At 44.4% G+C, this 24697-nt stretch overlaps 1 protein-coding gene across 5 annotated transcripts in view; it reads right to left on the bottom strand.

Moving 5' to 3' along the window:
• The window catches only part of LOC139927479 (eukaryotic translation initiation factor 4 gamma 1), a 45022-nt gene extending 21257 nt beyond the window's left edge, over positions 1-23765 (bottom strand). The window contains exons 1-11 of one of the 5 annotated variants that reach the window (XM_078284057.1): positions 23740-23765; positions 18820-18873; positions 18183-18305; positions 17414-17500; positions 16144-16176; positions 13061-13081; positions 12262-12456; positions 11762-11855; positions 5175-5311; positions 1014-1106; positions 3-93 (exon numbers count right to left, since the gene is read on the bottom strand). In XM_078284057.1, the coding sequence (XP_078140183.1) occupies positions 3-93; positions 1014-1106; positions 5175-5311; positions 11762-11855; positions 12262-12456; positions 13061-13081; positions 16144-16176; positions 17414-17500; positions 18183-18257 (826 nt within the window). In that variant the 5' untranslated portion in view covers positions 18258-18305; positions 18820-18873; positions 23740-23765. Of the gene's footprint in view, positions 1-2; positions 94-1013; positions 1107-1972; positions 2277-5174; positions 5312-11752; positions 11856-12261; positions 12457-13060; positions 13082-16143; positions 16177-17413; positions 17501-18182; positions 18306-18819; positions 18874-23739 lie in introns of those variants that run through there. The other 4 variants (XM_071919629.2, XM_078284058.1, XM_078284059.1 and 1 more) reach the window with 4 other exon arrangements.
• Between the last annotated feature and the right edge of the window lie 932 nt (positions 23766-24697).

A 24697-nucleotide genomic window follows, 5' to 3' on the forward strand; every position in this document is an offset into this window, starting at 1 on the left:
ACCTGGTTTAACCAGTGCTGGTGTAGCAGCAGCTGTCACGTTCTCACCGTTGGCCTGGGCCGGTGCTGGACTTTCTGATCCAGATATGGCTGACTGATGGGAGACAAACACACACACACACCAAAAATGAGATATGACCTTAGTGGCCAGGACAACACTTCTCGTTACATCAGCCGTGAGATTTTCCACTCGACTAGGAAAAAACCCAGGCTTCACATTAGTCCCCAGCTGGCTCACTGGACCAGATGTCAGAGTAGAAGTGCTGACGATACATCAGTTTGATCTTGACAGGTTGTAATGTAACACATGAATGAGGACCAGTGTTCTGCAGCTTTTTCCATACATTGATAATATCCGGGCAACCCACCCAAATAAATTAACTAATTAAGTACATTTTTGTTTTAGATACATTTTGGGTGCTATGATAGACCAAGCTGGCATTCAGACTGTTTCTGGTCAATGTATTTTACAAGAAATAAAGACTTGATGCTGCCAACCATTGACAGCATCTTGGTGAGCTACAGTTTGAAACATAGCCAACTTGATATGTTGAGGAGGTAACCCATCTCTAACTAGCTGTATGTTACATTTGCTTCTCAACAACAGCTATAAGCGGATGGGAGTACAACAGTCAGCTAAGTTTATAGCAGCAAGTTAGCCAGTGCTGGCCTCATTACCTTTCAGCTGACCGTAAGATAGAATTCAGTGCCTGAAGAGAGATAAGATACTGAGTTTGCTGCATGAAATGCAGCCAAAATATAGCCCACTAGCTATATGCTCACACAGCTGAGTCCAGCGTTATTTGAATAGTCTGAATAGAGGAACCTGCCAAACTGTGGAAAACGCTGATCTGTGAGTACTACAGCTTTTGTTTGGTCTTGTTCCTGAAATGCCAATTTCCAATATGACTGACACAATGTCAAATGGCTGCCTAATGACACTCCAGGTGTAAATAAAAGTTGTGAAGTGGAACTGTGTCTAGTCTGTGTCGGGGTGGGGACGTGATAGCTCACCTGTGGTGGGGTTGGGGTGGAGCCACTGCGGCCCCCTGACATAATCTCTTCTGTAATGTCTCGGCCGCCTTGGTTAGGGTCTCGTATTCTGATCTGTGGAGGAGAGAGGATGTCGGACGTCAGGGAGAGAACAAAACCAGGTGGAAGGAAAGATGAGAAAAGACTGGGCAGAGCATGTCAGAAATAACACTGGCTGCTATCCCACTATAAAAAGGAAAGAGGGAGGGGGGAGAGAGGGAGAGAAAGTTTCAGGGTGAGGAGATGAGTACGAATGAGAAGACCTGTCCGAACCGCAGCTTCCCATGATGCAACGCCTTCGGTCGTCGGCCCTTTCTGCGTTCTCCCTCTAGCTGCGACTCGCTAGCTGCCTCTCATTCAATGAAAGATAAATGTCTCACATTCTGAACGCTGAGGCACACCAAACCCAAACGCTAATCGACGTGCTGACATGCAAATTCTTACGCTGCACCGCTAAACGTGTTTCAGTTCTTAGTCACTTGTCAAACCGTTTGACCGAGCGTGAATAGAGTTATCCAACTTTGAGCCAAGTTACCAAACAAATTCCACAGCGGGCCGAGCCTGTGGAGAAAAATGCCTGGCTCTCATGATCGCTAATGCAAAGCACAATCGGGCGTGACAACAGACGGCTTTCCTGTGTAGACAGACAACTCTGCTCTGCTGATGGACAAAAAAAGATACAGAGTGAAAATCTGATCACTCACTCCTCACAAGGAGTGCCCCTACATAGCAAGCACATGTTTTCGATTCCGCTGCACTCTCTCTTCCTCCCTCGCTCGCTCTCACACTCCACATACACACTGCAGGAAGGCAGAGCTGTCATGAAACTGGTATGAGCCTGAATGCTACTAAATAAAGTGATCCGCACAGCCGTCGCACAAGGATTAAACTGTAAAACTCAAAAGTAGGTCCGTACAACATTCTTGCTTAAGGAGCTTTACCTGCTACAGTCTGTCAGTACCCACTCTCCCTGAGCTCCGGAGACCCTAGCGGGCCTCTCTCATCCTGGGGCTGGAGTAGCGCTGCCGGCCCAGGGGCCTCCTCCTGGGGCTGGACTTTGATCCCCCGCAAAGCAGGCTGGGGGCTGGAAGTAGCCAGCGTAGTGTTCCCTTGATTTAACTCACACGCACCCCGAGTGAGGTAGATAGCCAAGCGCTGGCAGGACAGGACCGGACAGGGTAGGATAGAGCTAGGGCTGGGTCCGGCTCTCAGAAAGCTAGCTAGCAACTTGTCTATCTCTCTCTCTCTCTCACACACACGCACAGAGCAGGGAGAGGAAAAAAAAAAAAAAAAGACAGAGTGACTGGCCTTGTAAAGCTACGGAGCTACGGTACTGGAATGTGCACCCCCGCCCACAGAGACTAACAGACAGTCAAAGGGGCCGGGGAGGGAGGAGGAGAGGGGGGGGGTTTCCAGGAAAAAAAAAAAAGTGCCCTAACGTTATCAAATGAGCTGCAGCTAGCGGAAGAAACTCCCCTTTTTCTCTCATTCTCTCTCTCTCGGCTGCTGCTGCTCTGTCATTCTGTACGCTCGGGCTAAAGTCACTTCTCAACTTTTTTCAGGCTCACCCTTTCTGAGAGCAGAGGAAGGAGGAGGAGAAAAGGGGGGGGGGGGTGCCACAGCAGCAAAGGAGAGGGAGGGAGGGAGGGAGGGAGAGAGGGAGGGAGGCTGGTTGGTTAGCCCTTCCGGCTCAGAAGGGGGAGGAGACCGGTAGCCACGTGGAGCTGAGCTATGTGCTGACATGTCCTTCACCCCCCCCCTCCCTCTCTCCCTGCCTCCCTCTCCCCTTTGGCTTTTCTCTTTGACACAGAGTGAGAGAGAAAATGAGAGAATAGAGGAGAAAAAAAACGCAATTTGCAAAGCTCCAGCTTTTGCATGTCACAGAGTACAAAGAGGGGAAAAAAATGGAGAGATGACGGCAGTTATGAGACAGTCTTTCGCAAAAACATGACTGCTTTACTTTGGAAAATCCTCTGGCAGCACACCCGCTTACTGTCATTGAATACTGATTCTAAAATCCTCATACAGCGTACACACACACACTCTCCGTCATTGACTTACATGCAACCTACTTTAGCTGACACCCTCCTGTAACTGGAAGGTCTCCGGTTCCATCCCCACAACAGCTTTGTGTCCTGACAAAGTGTCCCTGAGCAAGACACTGAACCCCTACTTGCTCTGGACAAACCTCAAATACAAAGCCTAAATCATAAATGTGATCTACTTTTGCACGTACACACACGCTGCTGCCTCTACACTATACTCTTACGGCTGAAGCATCACTCACACCGACTTGTGCTGCGGCTCCTCCCATGCCGGCCTGTCTATCATCTTCAGCTTCCTATGGGACTTCATTTAGAGTGCGTATGCATGTGTGCGACAGAGAAGGCGAGTCCTGTGCGTAGGACCTTGAAGCCAGCGGTGCAGCGTGGGCCAGGGCCCTTGGGAACGGGGCCGAAGTCCGCCCCGGGCGACCGCAGCCGCTGATAAGCAGCCAAGTTCCCCAGAGAGAGAGGGAACCAGCCATCGTGTTAGTGTCGCAGCAGAAGCACCGAGCCTCAAGTCTCAAGTAGAAATCAAGACTAGAACTGATGTCCTTGTTTATTTTTCCAGAGAAGCATTCAGGGAACTAACCACAGAAATCACACACACACCATGGCAAAATGCAGACCCCAAACTAGGCAAAAAAAAACACTGACACAGTTGATGAGCACAGCAAAAAAAAAATCATCATAGAAATCATCCAAGAACAGCCCCTAGATAAACCAGATCACAGAGAGCCACCACATACCAGCCAAGGGCCACCTCAGAGAGCAGAGGAAACACTAGACAGAGCTGGAGAATATGCCATACAGCAGCTTAGTCTTACAGCCCACCAAGCTAAGGTCAAGTCCACCACTATCTATTTCAATCAGTGAACTGAACGTCACGTCCAGAGTCAAGAATGTCTCTAGAATCATCTTGAGCGAGATTGCGACACCACTTGCTCAGCCATTTTATCACAAAACTGTCAAGTCATTTAATTACCACAGGGGAAGTGGTATTACTCATCAATATTACTGCGAGAAAAATAGCGAAGACGACATAACACATTTCCACATTTACCTTGACTGTACTGCGAGCTGCAGCAATCGAAACACTTTGGTAACTTGGATACATGCTGCCAATGATTTGTTTTGTTTTGAACTGCCATAGGGTTCCAGTCATTGTGAAAATGTCGCCGCTTGTTCAAGATCAGTGGGGGTCTTAAAGTGGCATCTAAATCAAAATGAAGTTAGACTACACTTTTTTACTGACAACACATTTTTACATATACTGAAATAGAGGATTTTGTGTGGATGCAATTATGTAGCATTCTAAGACGTTTCACATTTTCAAGCTCATTCCAGCCTCTGCAAACTTTGAGAGAACTGGTGTTGTGCAAAAATCACAGGGCAGATTAAAAGTCCACCAGTTTGTCCTGTATGTCAGAGGGTCTCAACGTGGGGCCCGGGGACCACCAGGGGTCCTTGAGGGGGTTCCAGGGGGTCCCCGGCAAATTGATGAATTGTTAAACTTCACCATTATTTCATTTACAAGAAGTTAACACAATTAGAGAATGTAGAAGAATGACTGTTTTGGTCATAGTTTCATTGTTATCTCTCTACCTACAGTACAGATAGTCATGGAATTCTGGGCAAAATCATATCTAACAATAAAAATATTCTCAGATTTGTGTATGAGAAAATCTCATCTAATAGGGGTCTGTGGCCCTGTACTAAATTAGGGTCCTTGATATGAAAAAGGTTGAGAATCACTGCTCTTTGTTGAAGAAGCAGAATATCTATAGTAGAGTCCTTGATGAGGAGTTCATTCTCAAAAGCATGATCTGAAAGCTCAGTGTAGGACATAAATTTGAAGCTTCACAATGTCATTGTGAGAGAGAAACCTGAAACTCTGAAACGTTAAGTCTATGTTACATCCTTAGCCGCAAAGTTGTACCCTTCCACCATATTCCTGCTCGAAAAGGTTTGTGAGGAGATTGAAAATAAGTTATAAATATGTGATAAGGAAATCAATATCCCGAGACAGTTTTTTTTTCTTCCCAAAAACACAGTGTGCAGTTTGTCAGCATAACAAGTTGGGTGTTGTGGAGGACTGTACCTGTTTGCGTTCCCGTTTGGTGGGGATGTGTTGGGGAGGCTGAGGTGGTTGCTGCTGCTGGGGGGCGGGGTTCATGATAACGGGTGCCGGCTGCACCGAGGGGGGGAACTGGGGCTGGGCTGGGTAGTAGGCCCCCGCTGTGGACCAAACAGAGAGAAGAATGTAAACCCAACACATATCGACTTAATCCTACAGCCATAACTTGACGCAAACACGCCAGCCTGATGCACACACACACATACAGTTTTGCTTGACAGCATACAGCCTGTGTTTACACAACGGTATGCAGGCCTACATCACTGATATTCTGAATGTCCTGTGAGGCTATTTTGAAAAGCCGCATCGAAAGTGAAAGCTTTATTTCCTGATGATTTGCGGTACAACAGCTGCAGTTTTATGTCCACTGTAAAGTTACAATGTGACATTACAGTCGGGTAATTGGGCTCTGAGTGCTAAAAAGTCCTCTTGTTGTAAACAACCAGCTGCAGTCATGTGTGCGTTGCTGCCAAGCGAACATGACTTGGGCTCACATTTACATTTTGGGCATTTAGCTGATGCTCTCGTACAGGGCAATTTACAACTACAATTCCTACCAAGGTACCATTCAATGGTTGTCACACTCCTTTTCCAAAAATGGCCAGGCCATTCTGAGTGAATTAAGAGGTTAGAGACAAAAGAGAAGAGAGAAGAGAGAAAAATTACAAGTGTCAGGGTGGAATGAATGAAATGTCTCCATGTGTTGACACTAAACAAAACCAGGGAGCTTCAGACAGAGACGATGAACAACTGATTGCACTCAAAAAGCTTTTACACATAAAAAAAAAGAAGCAAAATTTAAATGTTGTCTAAAGAAACACACAAAAAAAGCCTTGCCAATTTCAACTCTTTGATAATTGAGGACCAGTGAAACAATCAGATGACTGTAATACATCCAAACACTGGGTCAGAGGGTTTTGCACTAAATCAAATTCTCAAACTATTCCAAAATGCCCCTTATATTGCTCACAACGTGGCACACGCTGTTACTAATGTCCGGCCAGTTATCCAGTCTGTACAAGTCTCTGAAGTTCAGAGAAGCAAGGTTGAATTTCTGAGAGAACGAGGCCTTGCGTTAAAAGACGCCTGCTGCTGAAAAGTTGCCTTCCTTGGGCTGAGAGCGCAGCTTGCCCCTTAAATAGAAGCAGACGCAGCACCTGAAAAGCCACACAGGTAGGCCTCTGGACCATGACACAGCAATCCCACCCCCAGCGCAGCCCCTGCATCGGAGTCTCCTATTTCTTAACGCCACGGAAATGTAGTGTTGTCACAAATTTAGTAAGATAGCATTGGCCAAGCTGCTGCTGCTGCTATAACCAGAAAAAATAAATAAATCAAAAAATCAAAAAGGCCCCACAAGTTCAAAGAACTTCTATCTCCCAGTCCCCCCAATCAATAATGTCAACAAGAAGAAGTCCAACTCTTCAGTGATATTACCTGGCCTTTCATCGGGCCTCCGCTACAGTTCCAACCAGTTACAGCCCCCTTTCAGACTCACATCCCCTCACTCTTTGATAGAAGGAAGGAAGGAATGGGGAACAAATCCTCAGACAGAAGTGGCCTCTCTTTCAGCCCGTTGGTAGCTAGCTCTCGCTCCGTCTCTCTCTCTCTCCCCCCCTCCTCTGCATGCATTTCAGTCTAACTCACATTACTGAGTCTGCATTGTTGACCAGGAGCAGCACAGCCTAAATATAGTCAAAAACCCACACCGACCGGGAGCGAGAGAGAGAGACGGAGGGAGGGAGAAAGAGAGAGAGGGAGAGGGAGAAGGGGAGCATGCTCGAAACCAGAAGGCAAACGGCAGAATGAGACTTTTCTTGGAGAGCGTCCCGATCCTGTAAATAAGAGGCTTGAGATATGACTCACAAAGTGCGGGAGATGGCGGAGAGAGAGGGATGGAGGGGAGGGGAGGGTGGGGGACCGCTGTAAAGAGACACACTGTCTAGACGACACCTACCCTGGGAGTCCTCCTGCTCTCGAGACACACGATTCCCCATGCCGAATGCCTCCCTGCACAAGTGCGTACTGTATGGACAGACAGGGGGGAGAGGGGAGGGGGTTTTTCTCTTCAAACCCCCTCTCTTTTACTTCTGCCTGTCCTCTCTCTACAGGTGCCCTCTCAGAAAGACTTCTTTTAACGCTCAGCCTTCCCTCTTCCAGCGTGTCTCCCTGTCGCTCCTCCCTCCGACCTTCCCAATTCCTCCCTTCCCTCTTGCCTTTTTTCCCCCCTCCTCCCTCCCTCTCCCTTTCTGAGTGTACCGGCAGGCGGGCCGAGCTAACAGGTTGTGTCGTTCAGAGAGGCTCCCCCCGTCTTTCCACCCCCTCGGCTAGTGATCTGATCCTCGTTGGCAAAGAGGTCACAGCTTACGCCAGAAGGGGACAAGGGGTAAAGGGAGGGTGGTGAGTTAAGTAAAACACTCAGTTGAGGGGGGGGGGTTTAAAAATATCCTGCCACCGTTCCCCCATTTGTGTGTGTGATTTTACCTGACAACTAGAGAAGAGCTCGGTGTTCAGAGGAAGTGTGCCACTCAGAGGACTGGAGGGGCGTGGCAGGATATGATATTCTGGGATTGTTACTATGGAGCCACAGAGAAGACGACACTTCACTGTTGACAGTTTATCACTCTTTTCACCAGGCTTACACCGATATATCGGCCTGTTATTGGCCTTTTATTGAAAATCAGATATCAGCCAGTCAGTGTCGTCTACCTCTGACATGATGGATATGCTGCAGTTTGATTACATACAGTATATATTGCAGAATTGTCCAATACTAAACTGGTTGTCTATGAGAAGCCCTTAACCTGAATTGATTCCAATGAGACATTTAGATTGAATTCCACACAAGTATGCATTCATGTTTTATGATTATTATCATGATATTTAGGATTATCATCATCATGCTGGGGTTCAGTGGAGAGTTCAGAGGCATTTGTGACCCAGCCATGAATGAAATTCTAATGGGAAACACTGAATCCTAGTAATTATTGACAAGAAATTGAATATTGGCACAAAACATCAGCAGCTTGGATTAAAAAAATTACAAAAATCTGTCCTTCCAAAACCTGTATCTGTCGACCCCTTAACAGAAATTTCCATACCAATGACATATTGCAATATGTCACTGTCACATGACCTTCTGTTTGGGGTCATGAGTCGTCCTGACCTTATGACATGCCATGTGACTCGCCGGACGACCAATGTGACACACAGGCCGACACACACCCTCAAACACATGGGACATTAAGTCATATTCACTCGTATCAAATGTCTACCACGAATAGGAGCACAGATGTGTGATACCACAGGTAGCCAATTATTTTGAGGGGAATAACTGAACAGGACAACGCATAGAAAACCAGGGAATCAGTAATGAGGCCTACACAGCCACACTAACTAACATGACAGACGGTCGAGACGTACTGTGTGCGTCCGGTAGTGTTGCAAGGAGACGAAAGGGGAAAGCATTTCAAAAATGATTATTACTTTTTCTGGAATGAGCACCTCGTGACTATGTGGAGCCAGTCCAATTTCAGTCTACAGTACAGCCTCAGGAACATTCCATGAAGGCAATATTTTTGGACCATTTTCATGACCTAAAAATTCCAAAAAAATAACAAGGATTCAGTGTTTCCACTAGAATTGTAGTCTTGTCAGAGTGGAAAAGCCTCTGAAACAACATTTAAAATCATCACGGGACTCTAAAACTCTCCAATGACAGCCAGACTAATGAAATTCTTTTCGGTGGGTTAGCAGCTATTGAGTAAAATGCTCCCGCACCACACGGGAATGAATTCTCTGGTCAGACATTTGATATAAAAATAATACGAATAAAAACACATTCACTAGCTGTGGTCATATAGGTGATGGACCGCATTGACTTAAAATATCTGACCAAAATATTGGCAAACCAATATATCATCTAAACTGCTTTGCCAATATACTGGTCTCATGTTGAAATGTCTCTACAGATGAGGCTGGCTTTATAAGATGTAGTCAATATTCAGAGAGTAGGAGTCACTACCTCCATGGGATTAAGTTAGATTTGTAAGGAAAGAGAACTAGGCATTCGACATTTCTGATGTTAGTGGATGCTGCATGGAAAGCCTTGATGTCATTTCATCATGCAGCTTGTGGGTTTCAAATAAATCGGCACTAAGAGGTGCAAGGCTTGTGGGAGTTGCAAGGTTGATGCCATGTAGAGCTAAATATGAAGGGTAACCGGGTAAAATTCTTTGTGTAATGGTTGTATTGAGCAAATCAAAGCAATTCTCATTCAGATTCTGATAAATCACATCAATAGTTGTATGCACGATGAAAGATAAGACAAGCCCTCGGAGATCTATCCAAACTGCATGAATCAGAAGTAGGACAAAAGACTGTCCTGGGTTGCACTTTTTTTTTTTTACTTTCTCCCCCTGAAGTAAACAACTCTCCTCTGTGGATTTAAAGGCATAAAATAAGCAAGAACAGAAATATGAAGTGTACTGACGCAGTGCACATATGTCTTCAAACTTAAAACAAACACCTTGAAATAAACTGCTTACACCATGCACTTTGAGGATATCAAAGCTCAGGGTGAAATTAACCAACAAAATGCAATCATATTTTGACTTTTAGCAACAGATCACATAATTCCCCTCAAGTGTACAGCAAAATGGAAAAATATAGTTTCTTACTTGAGCTTGTTTGGTGAGATATTCCCTACACTTCCTTTTCTTCTTGCTAGAGAAACCTGGATAAAACCCATGGACATTCCTGCTTCAAAATCTACTTAGCGCTGTCTCTGCTGCCTTCAAAAAAAAAAACACACACCAACTGCACTGAGATAAGCAACAGCGGTCTGAAAATCTTCAAGAGGTTTCAATATGCAAATGACCGTAAGCATATCTCAGACGGGGAGTGAAAAATGTACACGTGTAATGTGAACTATGTGCATGAACACATGACTTAAGGAAGAAAAACAAGAAAATATGTATGCAAGCGATAACAAACTTCGAATGAGCAAGCATGTAAGCAAAACTGCATGTAACAGTGTCTGTCTTAACCAATTACATTACAGTGGCACCATTTGGGGACAGAGATAATTATAAGAGATGCATTCGCTTTCCAAGTGTTCCAACACCTCAAGAGTATGGATCTCTGGTCCAAAAGTGACACCAAATTCTATTTTCTCATAGAATTACTAATCACACTCAAACCAAATGAAGGCATATACTGAATCTACCATAACAGAAAAAACACCTCGACTTTATGTCTATTGCTAATCATATTTTTTGGAAGACAGACCCCACCTGCAGACACAGACTGACCAAAAATACTCTTAAATTCCCTTTTAATAAAAAAAACTGAAACCTATTCAAGCACAATGTACATTATGCAGCACTGAAATACAAATTGCATGACAGCAAGCCCAAAAGGCAGAATTGTGTTTGCTAACAGGCCTGTATTTAGGCCTGTGCATTCTATCAGTGATAAGCCACAGTCTAAACAAAGCCAGCACATAGTTCAGATGCCTGCTAGTGGGGGGGTCAGCAAGTTTGTTTTCGGGGGCATCATCAGTTCTTGCGGTGTACTGACGCTCGGCCGCCTCTAGAGGGCGTGGCAACACATGGGATCAATGGCAAACATCTGCAGTGCTAACTGGACTTTGTATGAGATGAAGTAATGGAGAGTTAATGAACCGAGGCATCTTGCAATTAATTAACACAATGACAAAAAACAGAAATGTCTGTCCATGTGTATGAATAACTGTGTGATTAAGTCTGACATTTTTTGGTATATATGCTGTAATGGAAAAATACCCACTACTCATACACTGTTAGATATCAATTTGTGATGTTCACTGCATTTCAGGAGTTATTTTGTGATGAAGTGTTAATGCAGTGGTGATTTGGTTTTTGGGTGTACCCACTTTCCCTCAACCTGCCTCGTCTTCACTACTTCAGTTACTGATTTCTTTTTACTGGTTTCCCAGAATGCGGCCACGCCCCTTTCACACAACCCAACATGTCTTGTGGCTACACAGCATTAAGGTCTACTGAGCCTAATGTCGATGGAGAAATTGGTCTCTCTGCCTCTTCTACAATGAATTTCTCACTGTATTACTGAACCTCGGTGCAAAATGGCGGCTCTAGAAAGAAGCCCTCGCTCTTTGATTCTGAGGGACTGACACCAAAACCTGACGTTTATGTTGATGTTTTAGATCGCTGAAACATTTTCTGCTATTAAACTCCATTGTAGCTGCTGGAAATATCTAAGAATGATGTCACATTGGCTACGTTTGGCCAGTTATCCACAGGAATAAGAAAAATGCACCACCAAACAACAAAATGGACCCAGAAATGCAAAGTACATCACCAAAAGCCGTTTAACAGTTTGTTTTGTATGTGTGCATAACTGGATGTATGTGTATTTAAACACAACTGAGTGGCTCCAAGTGTGTGTGTGTGTGTGTGTGTGTGTATGTGTGTGTGTGTGTGTGTGTGTGTGTGTGTGTGTGTGTGTGTGTGTCAGGCGAGGCCCCACGTAGAGCCTCTTACCATAAGTACCATATTCAGCAGGGCTGGTGCCTGGGTAGAAGCCCGGAGTGCTGGCTGGGACCGGGTATTGCTGGGGTGTGGCCACATAGGTCGCCGACCGGTACTGAGGGCCGCGAGGGACGGGGGCAGAGGGAGGGATAGGCAGGAGGAGAGGAACAGGGGTAAGAAAGAAAGAAAAACAACATAGTTAAGATATTGTCGTCAAACCAGTACAAGGAATGAGTGCAAACAGAGGCCTAAACAAGAAGATACCTCTCCTCCTCTTCATCGTACACAGCTTTGGGCAGTTTGTAGGTATAGAAACAAGGCATTGATCAACATATCAATATACAATGTAATTGGCTGATATTGGTCTTTAACAGATATAGTCTTAACAGCATTTATTCAGCTGTATTGTATATTGTTCATTTCCATCACCAATTATCATATCCGATTTAGTTTTTATAGAGCTGAACTTGTAGATGTGTATTTCATGCCGATATTTATGTTCCAGTTTGTGTGTCCCCTACCTGTCCAGGTATGAAGTATGCGGGCCCCTGCGGCGAGCTGGGGAAGGGCAGCTGCGGCTGGGGGATCATCATCATCTGGGAGCCGGGGCCCGCCTGGTAGACGTGGGTGGGCGCCACGGGCCGGGGCCCGCTGCTGGGCGGGACGCCCCGGGGCCCGCTGCTAGGGGGCAGGCTGGCCCTGTTGGCATAGTAGGGCTAGAGAGGAGGCAGGGAGGGGCAGACCGAGGTTGGAGACGAGGGAGAAAGAGAGGCGGGGGGGGGTGAGAGACGCAGGAAAGGCAAAAGGTGAACAGACATGGAAAGGGGAGAGAAGAGAGGAGGAGGACAGTGGAGAAGACGAAGGAGAGGCCGTAGGAAAGTGTGGGTGGTGGAGAGAGGGATGGAAATGGCAAAACAGAGGGAAAGAGACATGTTACGGTACTATCAGTTACCTCTCTGGAACCTCCTGACAAATAAAAACCACCTCCCATACCCCCGTCTCCTTTTATCATTTGGACCAGGTCATGCTAGCTCGTCCAGCCTAACAACTAGCCCCATACTTTGTCCGTGAATCTGTGGCTAGACTCCAACTGGAAACATATTGGCCCTGGCTGCCAAAAGAGATAAAGCAGCTAGTGCTGGTTCATTCAGAGCCTCCTCATTGACATTCTGCTGCTGGCCTGGGAGCTAACCACCATCGCCAGCAAAATGACGCCGGGCCAACAAAGCACGACCCTGCCAAATATTAGACACACGCATACTTCTCAGGAGGGCGATGAACGGAAGAGGAAAAAGCGGAGGAGAGAGGAGGATGAGTTACCTGTAGCGATCTGAAGCCTCCCTTCAGCAGCGCAAACACAGATCACACACAAAAGACACATCAAATGGAAGCGAGAAGAGGGGGGGGGGGGGGGGAGAGGGGGAGTGAGAAAGAGAGAGAGAGAGAGAGCACCACAATCAGTTACAGAGCATAGGACCCAAAAACCCTCCACACCGAGCCAAGCAGTGAGTTAACAAGCAGCATGCAGAGAATAAGCAGAGTGTATCCCAATAAACTACGTCTCGTTACTCTTGAATAAGATGCAGGCTAAAACTCAATAACTATCCATTAGTCACCTGGGCATTTATTTGTTTCAACAAAGAAAGAACCTGGTGTTTATTAGAAACAGATTACAGCTGATGTTCTGATTACAGTCGGCTCTACGACAAAATGCCTGTGTGCTGCATCTCTTGAATTTTCTTCAGCATTTTTTCCAACACCTGTAGCATCAATTTCTTGTCCAAGTTTCTGGTGTCATGCTACCATCTTGTTTCTTCTTCTGAGTTATAGCCTAGCATCTACCAGAACATGGAGTTAAGATAAGTATTAAGGTAGCTGTCTGTCCTTGATTTGTCACCTACCTCTGCACTGATACTGGGGAATTTTACGTGCATGCTGCAACTTAATTAGTGCTGCGCCCTCTTTGTTAATTTATCTGGAATTTGGGCAAGTAAGCTTCAAAACAGGAAATTCCAATTAGATGTTTTTTAAATGTCCTCAACAACAGCAGAGGCCTTTACTTTGCGTCTCTTTATATTCAAAATAATTCTTTTCTCAGCCAATTTTCATGAAGACTGTTACAATACCTGTTAACAGGAAAATTCGGCCATGATGAACATACTTTGAAATTTGATACTCTCATATGTCCTTTATAATTAGAGCACTAATTATTAGAGCATGATTTTCATTTAACATGGTCCTAAATAACAGATTGTGTGGAGTCCCACAGAGCTCTTGATTGAATCTTCAGTTAACGTTATCAGCTGAATTCCCATTCCTGACACTTGGTCATATCTGCTGTCAGTGAAGTACTTTGTTTTGCATGGTTGGGTAGCAGTCTGGTTACTGTTGCTACTAGCTAGTGTTTGTGACTGTCTCTAGTCAGAGCATTGTCCCCAAATGGACTGTAAGCCTATATGTCAGTGCAGTGTGCTTACTTGTGGCTCAAACAGCCTCAACATGGCATTGCTATTCATGCATTTGGGCTAGTTAATCTGTAAACTAATGTGAACTGATTTGCCATAGTAAATGAAAGTCACAGCAAGCAAAATCAAATCCTACAGATGGAAGCCCACAAATTCTTCACAGATCTGTTAATGCTGCTAAGTTGTGGCGAGATGGGACACGGTATTTGCGATCTAGAGCCTACATGGTAAACAGGAGCACATTCGTTTTCCCCCAAAAAGGAGCATGGCAATGCCTGCTTTTGATGACATATTACCAGCCTGCTCTATTAGCAGCGATGGGGTATAGTTCTTTCTGAATACAAGAGGAGGGTTGTGGGAGTTGAAAATTGGTCGATAAGGTATAACGATTCACAGTTAAAGTTCAATTTTCACAATAACACAACCGTTAATTCCATTTATGTACTTGATACGTAATAAAGAAAATACATTATTTGTGGAAAATGATTTTCGGAAGTGCTGTACATCGTGAAGTTTGACAGCACACAGATAGAGGAGTGAAAAGTCTGATCACTGGCTGACTGGCCCGAATTTGCCTCTCAATGCCCACAGCGCCATGGCGATAATGCCGTGGGAAAAACAAGATTTTTGGCCCTTGAACACTTGAGTGGACTAAGTAATACAATCAGGCATTTTTATGTCTAATAGTAGCCTCTCTGATCAAACAGATTATTTAGAGGAAAACCCAATTACTTCAACCAGGATGAGGGTGAAATTGGGTTGGGGCTACTCTAGTCCATGTGAAGTGTTAAGCATTTCAAATGAGTTTTAAGTGAAAACCCAACAGTCCTTCATAGAGGTGCACCGATAGCATCTGTAGTATGGGAATCTGTGCCGATCCAGCTCCCGAGTACTTGTGCTCGGATCAGCAAATGAAGCTGTCCCAATACAGATACTTTAATGAGCTGCACTTTGGTGCAATAGAATCATTTTCCGGTGGGAGGAAAAATGTCTGCAGTGTGGCGATTCTTTCATCTCAGTGAAGCAGAGTGCCAGCTGTGCCAAGCTAAGGAGTCTGTCGGAGTGTAGGAGCGGCGAAGCGGCTCCCTCACACTGGCCAGAGAGGCAGAATAATACCAGAAGTGAGGAAAATCTGCCTTCTAAATAAAAAAAATTGAAAATTTGTCACTGTCACTAGAAAAAAGAAAAACTAATATTAGTATAAATATATGGTTTGATATGACATTAGATTTTTTTTTTATGTTTTCAGTGCCCCTTTAAATATATTCATCTAGGTACTTTGTATGGCTAAAAAACCTGCAAAGCATGTTTTCTAAAAAGACTTCACCGGAAGGTCTTTGTTTTATTCTGCATTGCTCAACACTGGAAAGAGAGCCAACATGAAAATGCGGAAATGTCTTTTGTGACAGAGAACATTCTGCACATTTTCATATGATTGAGGATTGTTACACAATTTTCAATGAATATTTTGATCAAATGAAGCACTTGTGTAACTGCTTTATAAAAGGCTAATACCAGGAGGCATGAATGAATGTTGACTGAATGAGTGCTATTCGGATCAGTACTTTGGCCAATCTAATTAATAAAGTACTCGAAAAACTGGTATCGGTGCACCTCTAGTCATTCAAACTTGTAATTATTAAGACACATATGCATTAAAAAAAAAGATTTAAGAGAAGAGAAAAAGCACATTTATCCCTCTAGGCTCCCTCTGGGAATGCCTTAAACTGCAGCTTTTGCAGCAAAATCATTCTAAACATAGAAATAGTAAAACTCCAATTTGGCTTGGGTGTCCACACTTTGTTAGTGGTACAGAGAGTTCTAGTCAACAAATGCCATTGAACCATTCTCCACTGCTTCCAGCATGTGTTAGAGATGAGCCCTCAGCTAGAGAACCCACCCAACCCCACTCAGGTTAGTCAGTTGTGCTGTTAGTACCTGTTGGTGTATAGGCCGGGGCCCTGGGGCAAACTAGAGGAGGAGAGGCAGACAGGACAGAGGTTAAAGACAAGAGATAAGCACAAGACACACACTCCCTCCGCTGACAGACTACTCACCAATTCTACACCTTCTGAACTGGACTCATGCGCCACACATTTGCATGTTTAGGTGTTTAGCCGCCACTTAGATTCAGAGCCACTTATAATGAATGCAACAGTAGTATGAGCTTAAATTCTAAGAGTGGCAGTATTACAAGCAACTAACTGTGCTTCAACATTGCAAGCCACACGATTAACAAGTCACTGTATGATCTGAAGAAATTTTATTGATTTTTTCTGTTTATTTTTGATTCATTTTACTTAATTAGCGCTTGCTAGGTGGCTGTGTTAATATGTTTACATCATCAAAACAATTTAACGTTATAACAGGTAATACCAAAGCAGCAAAAAATACATGATTTTCCTTTTCTAAACTTTGTAGCTGCAGGAGACCACTACATAGATGCAATCTGAGCCTCTCACACATCCCACGATTGGTCAGAATAGAGTGACCCATTAGCCGAGTTGCTCGCAGTGTGTACAAGCAGTAAAAGTAAGGAGTGCAAGAGTCAGAACCACGCTGGGCTATGCTTTCAAATCTGTGGGGTAGAGTGTAGAGCACAGGCTGACACTTCAGGGGAAAAAAAACGGTGCAGAATTGGTGAGAGGCAGGCAGACAGACATGCAGGCATTCTCAGAAATTCACAGATGGAATCAGAAGTCGGTGTGGGATGTTTTTCTATAAGGTAGATTTCAGACAGCGCCGGTGAGCTGGCCGCCATCATGATTCACACTTGCACACATTGACATTTGCTATGTAGGAGACAAGACCTTGACACTAGACCTTTTCAACCCCATCTATTTGACTAACAACATGGACTTATAACACAGGTTGCATTCCAATGACATGGGTGAAGGTTATGGATTATACAAAACAAACAGCGTGAGGGATACAATTCAAAATGTGTATGAAAGAAAACAGGAAAATACTTTGTTGCACCCGAGAGAGTAACTAAATAACATGAAACGGTGGATGAATTCCATACCAGAAAGGTGCGCCCTTCCACAAACACTGATCCACTACAGTTTACAGTCTATAATTTGGATCTTTGCATCTACTGCTTAAGATCTATGAAGGAAGGGGTGACTTTTTTTCTGGAATGGAGCGCAGCCCACCTCCGTATGGGTGCAGCGATGCCGTGGGGTGGGTGAGCAGAGGGCGGGCCTACCTGTCGGGGCTGTGGTGTTGGGTTCATTTGTGGAGGCGGTGGGGTGGCAAACACAACAGAGGGGGGTTGCCCGGGGGGGAAGGAGGGCTGCAAGAGACAGGAAGTGACATCAAGCGGAGAGGAGTGGCATGGAGGAGAAACGGGGAGTGAGGTGGGGAGGTCGGACAGAAGACAAGTGATCAACAACAGCACAGGTACTGATGGTGGCATTCGTGTTAGGCTGCGTTCACACGATTCTGCTTTTTTCAAACTGCCGTCTTTCTATATGTAAGTCAATGGGGAGTGGCCACAAAGCAGATAGCAAGTGTCCGCTTTGGAAAAAGCACTGTGCCTGGTGTCTTTTTAGGCAAAGTCGAGCACTTTATAAAGTTGAGAAAAGCTCAACTTTTTAGAGAAGACCACATGACGTTGACCACATTTTTCGTGAGCCGACCAATCACAACGAAGACGAGGCAGGGTACATAGGCAGCTGACCATTTATGAGGACAAGCAAAATGAAAACGAAGATCATAGCAGTTGTAAAGTTGGTAGTAGTTGTTACTCTGATCATAAAGAGTCAGTATAGAGCACACTGGCTGTGCTGTGGGAGTTTGTACTAAGTGATTGAGAAAGTACTGTTTGACGATAGTGGCGGCTGCTGCAGCTCGTCTCTTAGAAACTATCAGCACAAAAAACGCAGTTGCAGCAGTGCCTTTTCTACAAAAAAAAAAGCGGGAAAGTGTGAACGTGGCCTTAAAGAACCAATCAAGAGAGCGGCGGGGTCCCTTACCTGTGAGAGGCCGGGGGAGGGGGCAGGGTGGGGGGTCGAGGGGGGTCCTGTTATAGGCTGTGGTGCTTTATTCATTTCATGGAGTTCTGCATGGGGAGGCGGACACGGACCTGTGCACAAAATCTAGAGAAAGAGAGGGGGAGGTGGAGAAGAAAAAACTGTCAGTTACATGCTTAGGACAGAAAACTAGATCTTAACATTATTAGGGATTAGTGCTTAAACGATTAGTCGATTGACAGAAAATTGATCGATTATAATAATTAATCATTTTAGTCAAGTAAAATACCTTTGCTGGTTACAGCTTCACAATGCTAAGATTTTCTTGCTATTCTATGTTTCATTTCATTATAAAACAAATACTTTGGGGGTTTTTGGCTGCTGGACATAAGTAAGCAATTTTAAGACAATACTTCGGGCTCTGGTAACTTGTAATGGGCATTTGTCATTAGTTTTGACATTTTCTAGACTAAATGACTAACTAACTACACAACACAATTTTCTGCTCCACCAGGTTGACTTAGAGGATTACAGTTCAGTGAGGCTTCCAAAATCATTACTCTGGCCTATAAATTGGAGCATACCTAAAACATGAGGTTGTTATTCCACGTTTATCATGATAACTCGTCCGTATACCTACATTTTTGAACCGTCTTTAGGTCCCAAGTGTGGGTACACTGGGGAAGGGTTTGTCCTAAAAGAGAGACAAAAAAAACTTGTTAAAAATGAGCACAGTGTGGCTAATAACACATTTAAAAAAAGATTACAGTATCTAGGATAATTAGAGAATTAGGTGGGCGGCCTTAAGATTGGTACTGAAGAAGACAAGGCCCTAGGTCCCAAACGGACAATCAAGGGTCATTTGCCCTATTCCACTGTAATCGTTCTCCTGAGGTTAGGCCTATATGGTCCAGTGTTCCCTCTGTATTCATTTAGCAGTGGTGCGCCACCACAGCAAGGCAAGTACCACCACTGCTAGAGAAAAATGTGAAATAAAACTTAGCATTGTAATTTAGTCTTACCATCATCTAAAACTAAAATAACCCTAATCCTAAACCAAATGTTTTAGCCTAGAAGAAGATGATTTTGTTATGATTAAAAAAATTATTAGCACTACAACCTTAACTTGAAACATAACTTAGACCCAAACAGTGACACATATGGGACACAACTAGAATTATCTCCCAAACACCACAGCTGCAGAACATTTCAGAGGAAATACCGTGGTCCCAACAATAGTGACATATTTGGGATATATTAAAGCCTACATTACCTCTGGCACACATATACAGCTCCTTTCCCTGACACACACACACACACACACACACAGACAGAGCAGCAGCATAAAAAGCCTGAGTCATGATGAATCAGGGTGGGTTTTTTTTTCTAAGAAAGGGAATCACACTAGAGAAATGGCAGTAATCTCCACTGTTACCATGACTATGTCAACAGAAAGACAAAAGAGGACAGAGAGACAAAGGATTTTGAACCCATACAGGCAGGTGAAATCCATGGCTTAGAAAAAACAATTGATTGATATCAATGGTAAGCTCATCCACAGTATACCGCAGCCTTGGAGCTTAAGGAATGGTGGCACTGTAGGCTAGGCTAAGGAAAGGCTGTAGGAGGGGTTAGGGAGAAGTTCAAAGGCTCGTCCACAGACTGGCTATGTGAAGTCACATCAGAAAGACAGACAGACTGGGCTGGCTAGGAGATGAGATCCTGCACAGACAACCTCAGAGCTAAAACAGGGACTCAAACAACACTGCCTCTGTCTTTGCTCCACTAATTGGGGAAAACATTAACAGAAACCTTTAGGTGTTTGAGGGAACACTGAAATCCTATCCCCAGAAGAAGAGACACGAAGCCTGCTTCTTCAACAGCTATTGTGCCAGTGCCACACACACACCTACTACACCACACAATGACTACATATACGTTGACAAATCAGTATGCTGAATTTGTGGTTAGGGTTAGGCCTGCAATTACACAATATGCAACACTGCAAAACTAGCCAAGAAGCATACCCCAGGATGTGTGTGTGCATTTAGGGCAGTTATGTGAGAACCAAGGCAACTACCCCCTCCCACCCCACCCCCCTTCTTTCACACATACACATACCACGCACACACAACCAGTCCCCAGTCATCTGAGCTGGTCTGACATGCAGCACCTAGGAGATCTGACCACCATCACTGGTGAAACATGCTCCTTCGACTGTTGCATAAGTCTCTCCATGCACCCCCATGACCTGCTAAGGAGGGGAGGGGGAGAGCGCACAGTTCGCTCAAGACCAGGCTACCATGTCACCTCTGGAGGGCTGAGCCACTGTGTGTTCACCACTGTCTGTACGCAAATGCATTAGACCCACTGTACCCCATGCAACTTTGTTGTTTAACAATACCCGCAAATTTGAAATGGGCATTTCCATTTGAATCCTAAGCAGACTGTACTCCCTGGTTAAGGCATAGGAAGAAAAGATGTGTCACTGGCTTTATGACTTGATGGCCTGCTGCAGATTCCCAGATACTGTGCAAATGCCATAATTTACATTATGCAGGGTTACCTTGAAGTATTGCTGCCAATGTGCTCGCACACACACCGACATCCACCCTTTGCCGTAGACGTAGTGTCTGTTGCTATGAGTAACTCCCCTGTGTTAAACCCAGGCTACTGGCCTGCTGGTTGTGATGACACCGTACCCGGCATAGAGTTACAGCGCTGGTAGTGGTAGTAACACATTAACACAAGAAGCTCCGGTGATGGCAGGATACACTTAACTCAGCTGGATCACTTTTACTGTGGAAACACATAGCTTAAATACGGACCACAAGCCTTCCGGTGACAAGGAGGAGAGTAGTGCTTTGGGTCCCTTGTTTATTGACCTGACCATTACCTTTCTAAGAAACTACTGACTAGGCCTATACCCAAGTTCACTGACCTAACCAAAAAGGAGTCAAGGTGATCTATGCTTACTGTTATTAGGTTTCTGTAGTAGCATCTTGTTCCTTAAAGCAACACCAGGACAGACTAAACAACCTCTTGACTACACTAACCTAAGGGGCAAAGATAAGATAGAGCAAATTCCTGTTAAAAAAAAAGAAATAGTACACTGACAGTCTTTAACACATCCTGGCATAGTTTCTGGATGATCACACTTCAAACAGTTGAGCGTCAATAACTAGCCCTAAACTGAAAAGTCAACACAGTTTCTGCCAGAAGTTGTAAGCTGGGAACAATGTGGAGGAGACAGTGGAAGTTTAGCCCGAGTGACACTGCATCTCACCAGCACAGCCTGTTCCCCGCTCTCCCCGTGTTCCTCCAGCTCACTAACACTCACACGGCCTGCCAAATCCCACACATGCCCAGACTCTATGCTTTCCGGTTTCATAACAGGAAGCTCCCTAGTATCCTTATGTCAGACAAATCGTGACAGCCTGGCTGAGACACATCGTGCCTCTGTCCTATGACTGCACTTGAGCTATTATTTCCCTTCATTCATTCCCTCTGGCCAAAGCATCTCTGAGATCACTACACATTTTCCTGGACTGATGAACAAAACGTATAGAATAATGCTGACACGGGATACGTGTCTGCCCATGATGATAGCTGGACTGTGCCTGTGTGTCATCTCAAGGGAACAGCATCCATTTTGGGCCCAGATCTCAAGTTCACATGGCTGTAGTCTTCACATCTGCATCATGCCTACAGCAGCCTGTAGGTCATCATGATCAGCAACAGGCTTAAACATACCATCGATGCTGCTTACTATTTGAACACAGAGAAATAAAACAAAACTATTTGATCCAATGCCGAGAACAGCTGCGACGCTAATATCGCCGGCTAAGTAGCCTATTAGCATTGATAAAACACCGGTGTTTTATCCACTTGAACTGTGGACGAGTTTTGCAGTTTGACACAGGGGCGTGTCTGCCAGTCCAGTCATTCACACAAGAAACGACAAGGCAACTATTACCATGCAATTATAATAAACACATATGTGCTGTCAAATGCCCAGTCTTGCCAAAACAACAGCATTTGGTGAGAAGACGTGCTCTTGTATGATGTGCTGCTAGCTAGCCGTGTTGCTAACTTTGCTAGGCCCAATATGGATTTACCACGTGGTTTCTGAGCTATTGGCGCGATGCACATCCCAGCTGCCGGCTTCATGCCACACCTCGCCTGATGTTGGCCATGACAACTCCCCAGATTGCATAAAACGTAAACCGCTCCACACAAACATACACCGGCTGCAGCAGTAGCGACAGCGTTCGTGTAAACGAATGGGAAAACAAGATAACTGTCTAAGCTAAGGAGGTGGCTAGCCTTCACATCACACTCGCATTCACCAGCTAACTGGGCTTGAAAGCTTAGGCTAGCTAAGGATACACTGGGCAGTGGCACTGTCAACAGCATCGTGACTACACTGATTGCTGTAACTAGTCAGAAAACAGGCACTTCATTTCATTCCGCATTCTGACATTAGCATCTCACCCGACTCGACAGTACACGTGTCAGCTCACCTTCGCACTGATGCGGTACAGTGGATGATGTGTTTGGCAAATCACCAACTCAGTTAAGACTTAACGTTAGCTTGCATAATAGTAGCTATCCAGACAGCACAGCGACCTGTCAATCCCACTGACAACCATCAGGATTCAAAGCAACTGCCTTGTCAGTCCATCTCCTCCACTTTCCACCCGCCACTGGTGCTGTCTCGCCATTCAATTTGCTTTCAGTTTGGATAAATTAAAAGAAAAACACTAGGGCAAGTCTGTTTTATTTGCACTGCATTTCTATTATCTAACCAACAGTTTAACTTATAACAGTCGAACTCACGCGTTGTAGGCTACAAACAAATCTCTTGCTGCTGCCTTTACATACTTGACCGTGTAATGGTTTCAAATCGCTTGTCACTAGATAGCCATCACATGGTTTCAGATAAGTTATCACTATCCATTTGTTTACAATAACAACACAGCCAACACGGTATATTAGCTAAATTAGCTACCTAAAGCCAACAAGCTGATCCACTTTCTGCCGGCAGCAGAACACAACCCGGCTTCAACACTGAGTGATTTAACGTATTACTAGCTAGCTAGCCTGTGTAGCTAGCCAACGGTTGGGTAGCTAGCAACATAAATGACGTTAGATGGTGATAATAAACAATGTTGTGAGGCGCTTAACTATTAGTCGCTTACCACATATACAATGTTACACAGACTATAAAATGTTTCAAAACGTCGCTTGAGTAAGGACTATTTCATATAGCGTTAGCATGCTAGCTAGGGTAGCTAAAGTAAAGAAAGAACACCCACGTCGTCTTAGCACGGAATGCTAGGAGCCAGCTAGCTAGCTAGCTAATCCCCGAAAACACAGCAGGAAGACCAGTCAGCAGAAACCACTGAGGAAAGTCACAACAGCTATGGAAATCTTGAGATCAAAACGTAAACCACAGGATTGGAAGTTCATCCCGAGATACTGTGTAACAGTGGATTGACACATATCTCAAAAAAGAGATAATTTTAGTAAAGAATTGAGCTGAAGACCATGGCGTTACCTTTCTCTCCTTGAGTCCGCAGAGCCGGACGGACGGAAAATCTTCCCGGAAGCCGGTAGCAAGGTAATTCCGGCAAAATCCCATCATGTGATACCGCTTCCAAGTAATCAATGTTCTGGTATGGTGTTGTAAATGTTGTCATAGGTTTTGGTCGTGACACCACCTGGGTGTTATCATTGTTACAACACACCTGGAGAGGTTTTGCGATTTAAACTTCACACGAGATTTAAACTTTATACTCCTAGACCAGTGGTTTTCTGACTGGGGTCCGGGGGCTTCCAGGGGGTCTTCATGCAGAAAAAAATATGAATAGTTTAATTTCACTGTAGTTTGACTAGAAATCATCTCAATTAGATAATGTATAAGAATAACTATTCTAATCATAGGTTTCACTCTTATCATTATTTCCCTGTGTACAGTATAGACAGTCCATGCAACTCAACACTAGATCACCAAAAAAAAAAGTATTTGGATATGGCGGTCCCTGGGACGGATCCATCAAGGGTTTCAATGAGTAATCAAGAGAATCAAAAGCAAAATCCTACTAATATAACTACTGTTGCAAGGATACACAAACCCTAAATTGTATCACTTAAAGCTAGGAGAGGTAAATTATGTCAACACAGCCAGCTATTTAATTCAGAAAATGCATCAAACATGATTAGTCTGACCCTGACTAAATGTTTTAAATTGCCTGGGAAACATTCACACAATTGTGTCACAAAACTAATGAGTGGTTTAGCAGACAAATATGTAAAATTGCCTTTCCCACATTCTATCTGCCTGAAAACTGTAACAATTAAACTTTATTTACTTTAGAATTAGTTTATCAAAAATCCATAGAATTTGTGGATAATATTGTGATGCCAGAGGTGTGTGCAAGATTTTTCATGGCTGAGACAACCTCACTTAAAAAAAAAAAAAACAACCCAAAACATAATAATTACTCAAAAACTGA

The sequence above is a fragment of the Centroberyx gerrardi genome, chromosome 6, assembly GCF_048128805.1.
Source record: "Centroberyx gerrardi isolate f3 chromosome 6, fCenGer3.hap1.cur.20231027, whole genome shotgun sequence".
In the NCBI taxonomy this organism is placed as follows: Eukaryota; Metazoa; Chordata; class Actinopteri; order Beryciformes; family Berycidae; genus Centroberyx; species Centroberyx gerrardi.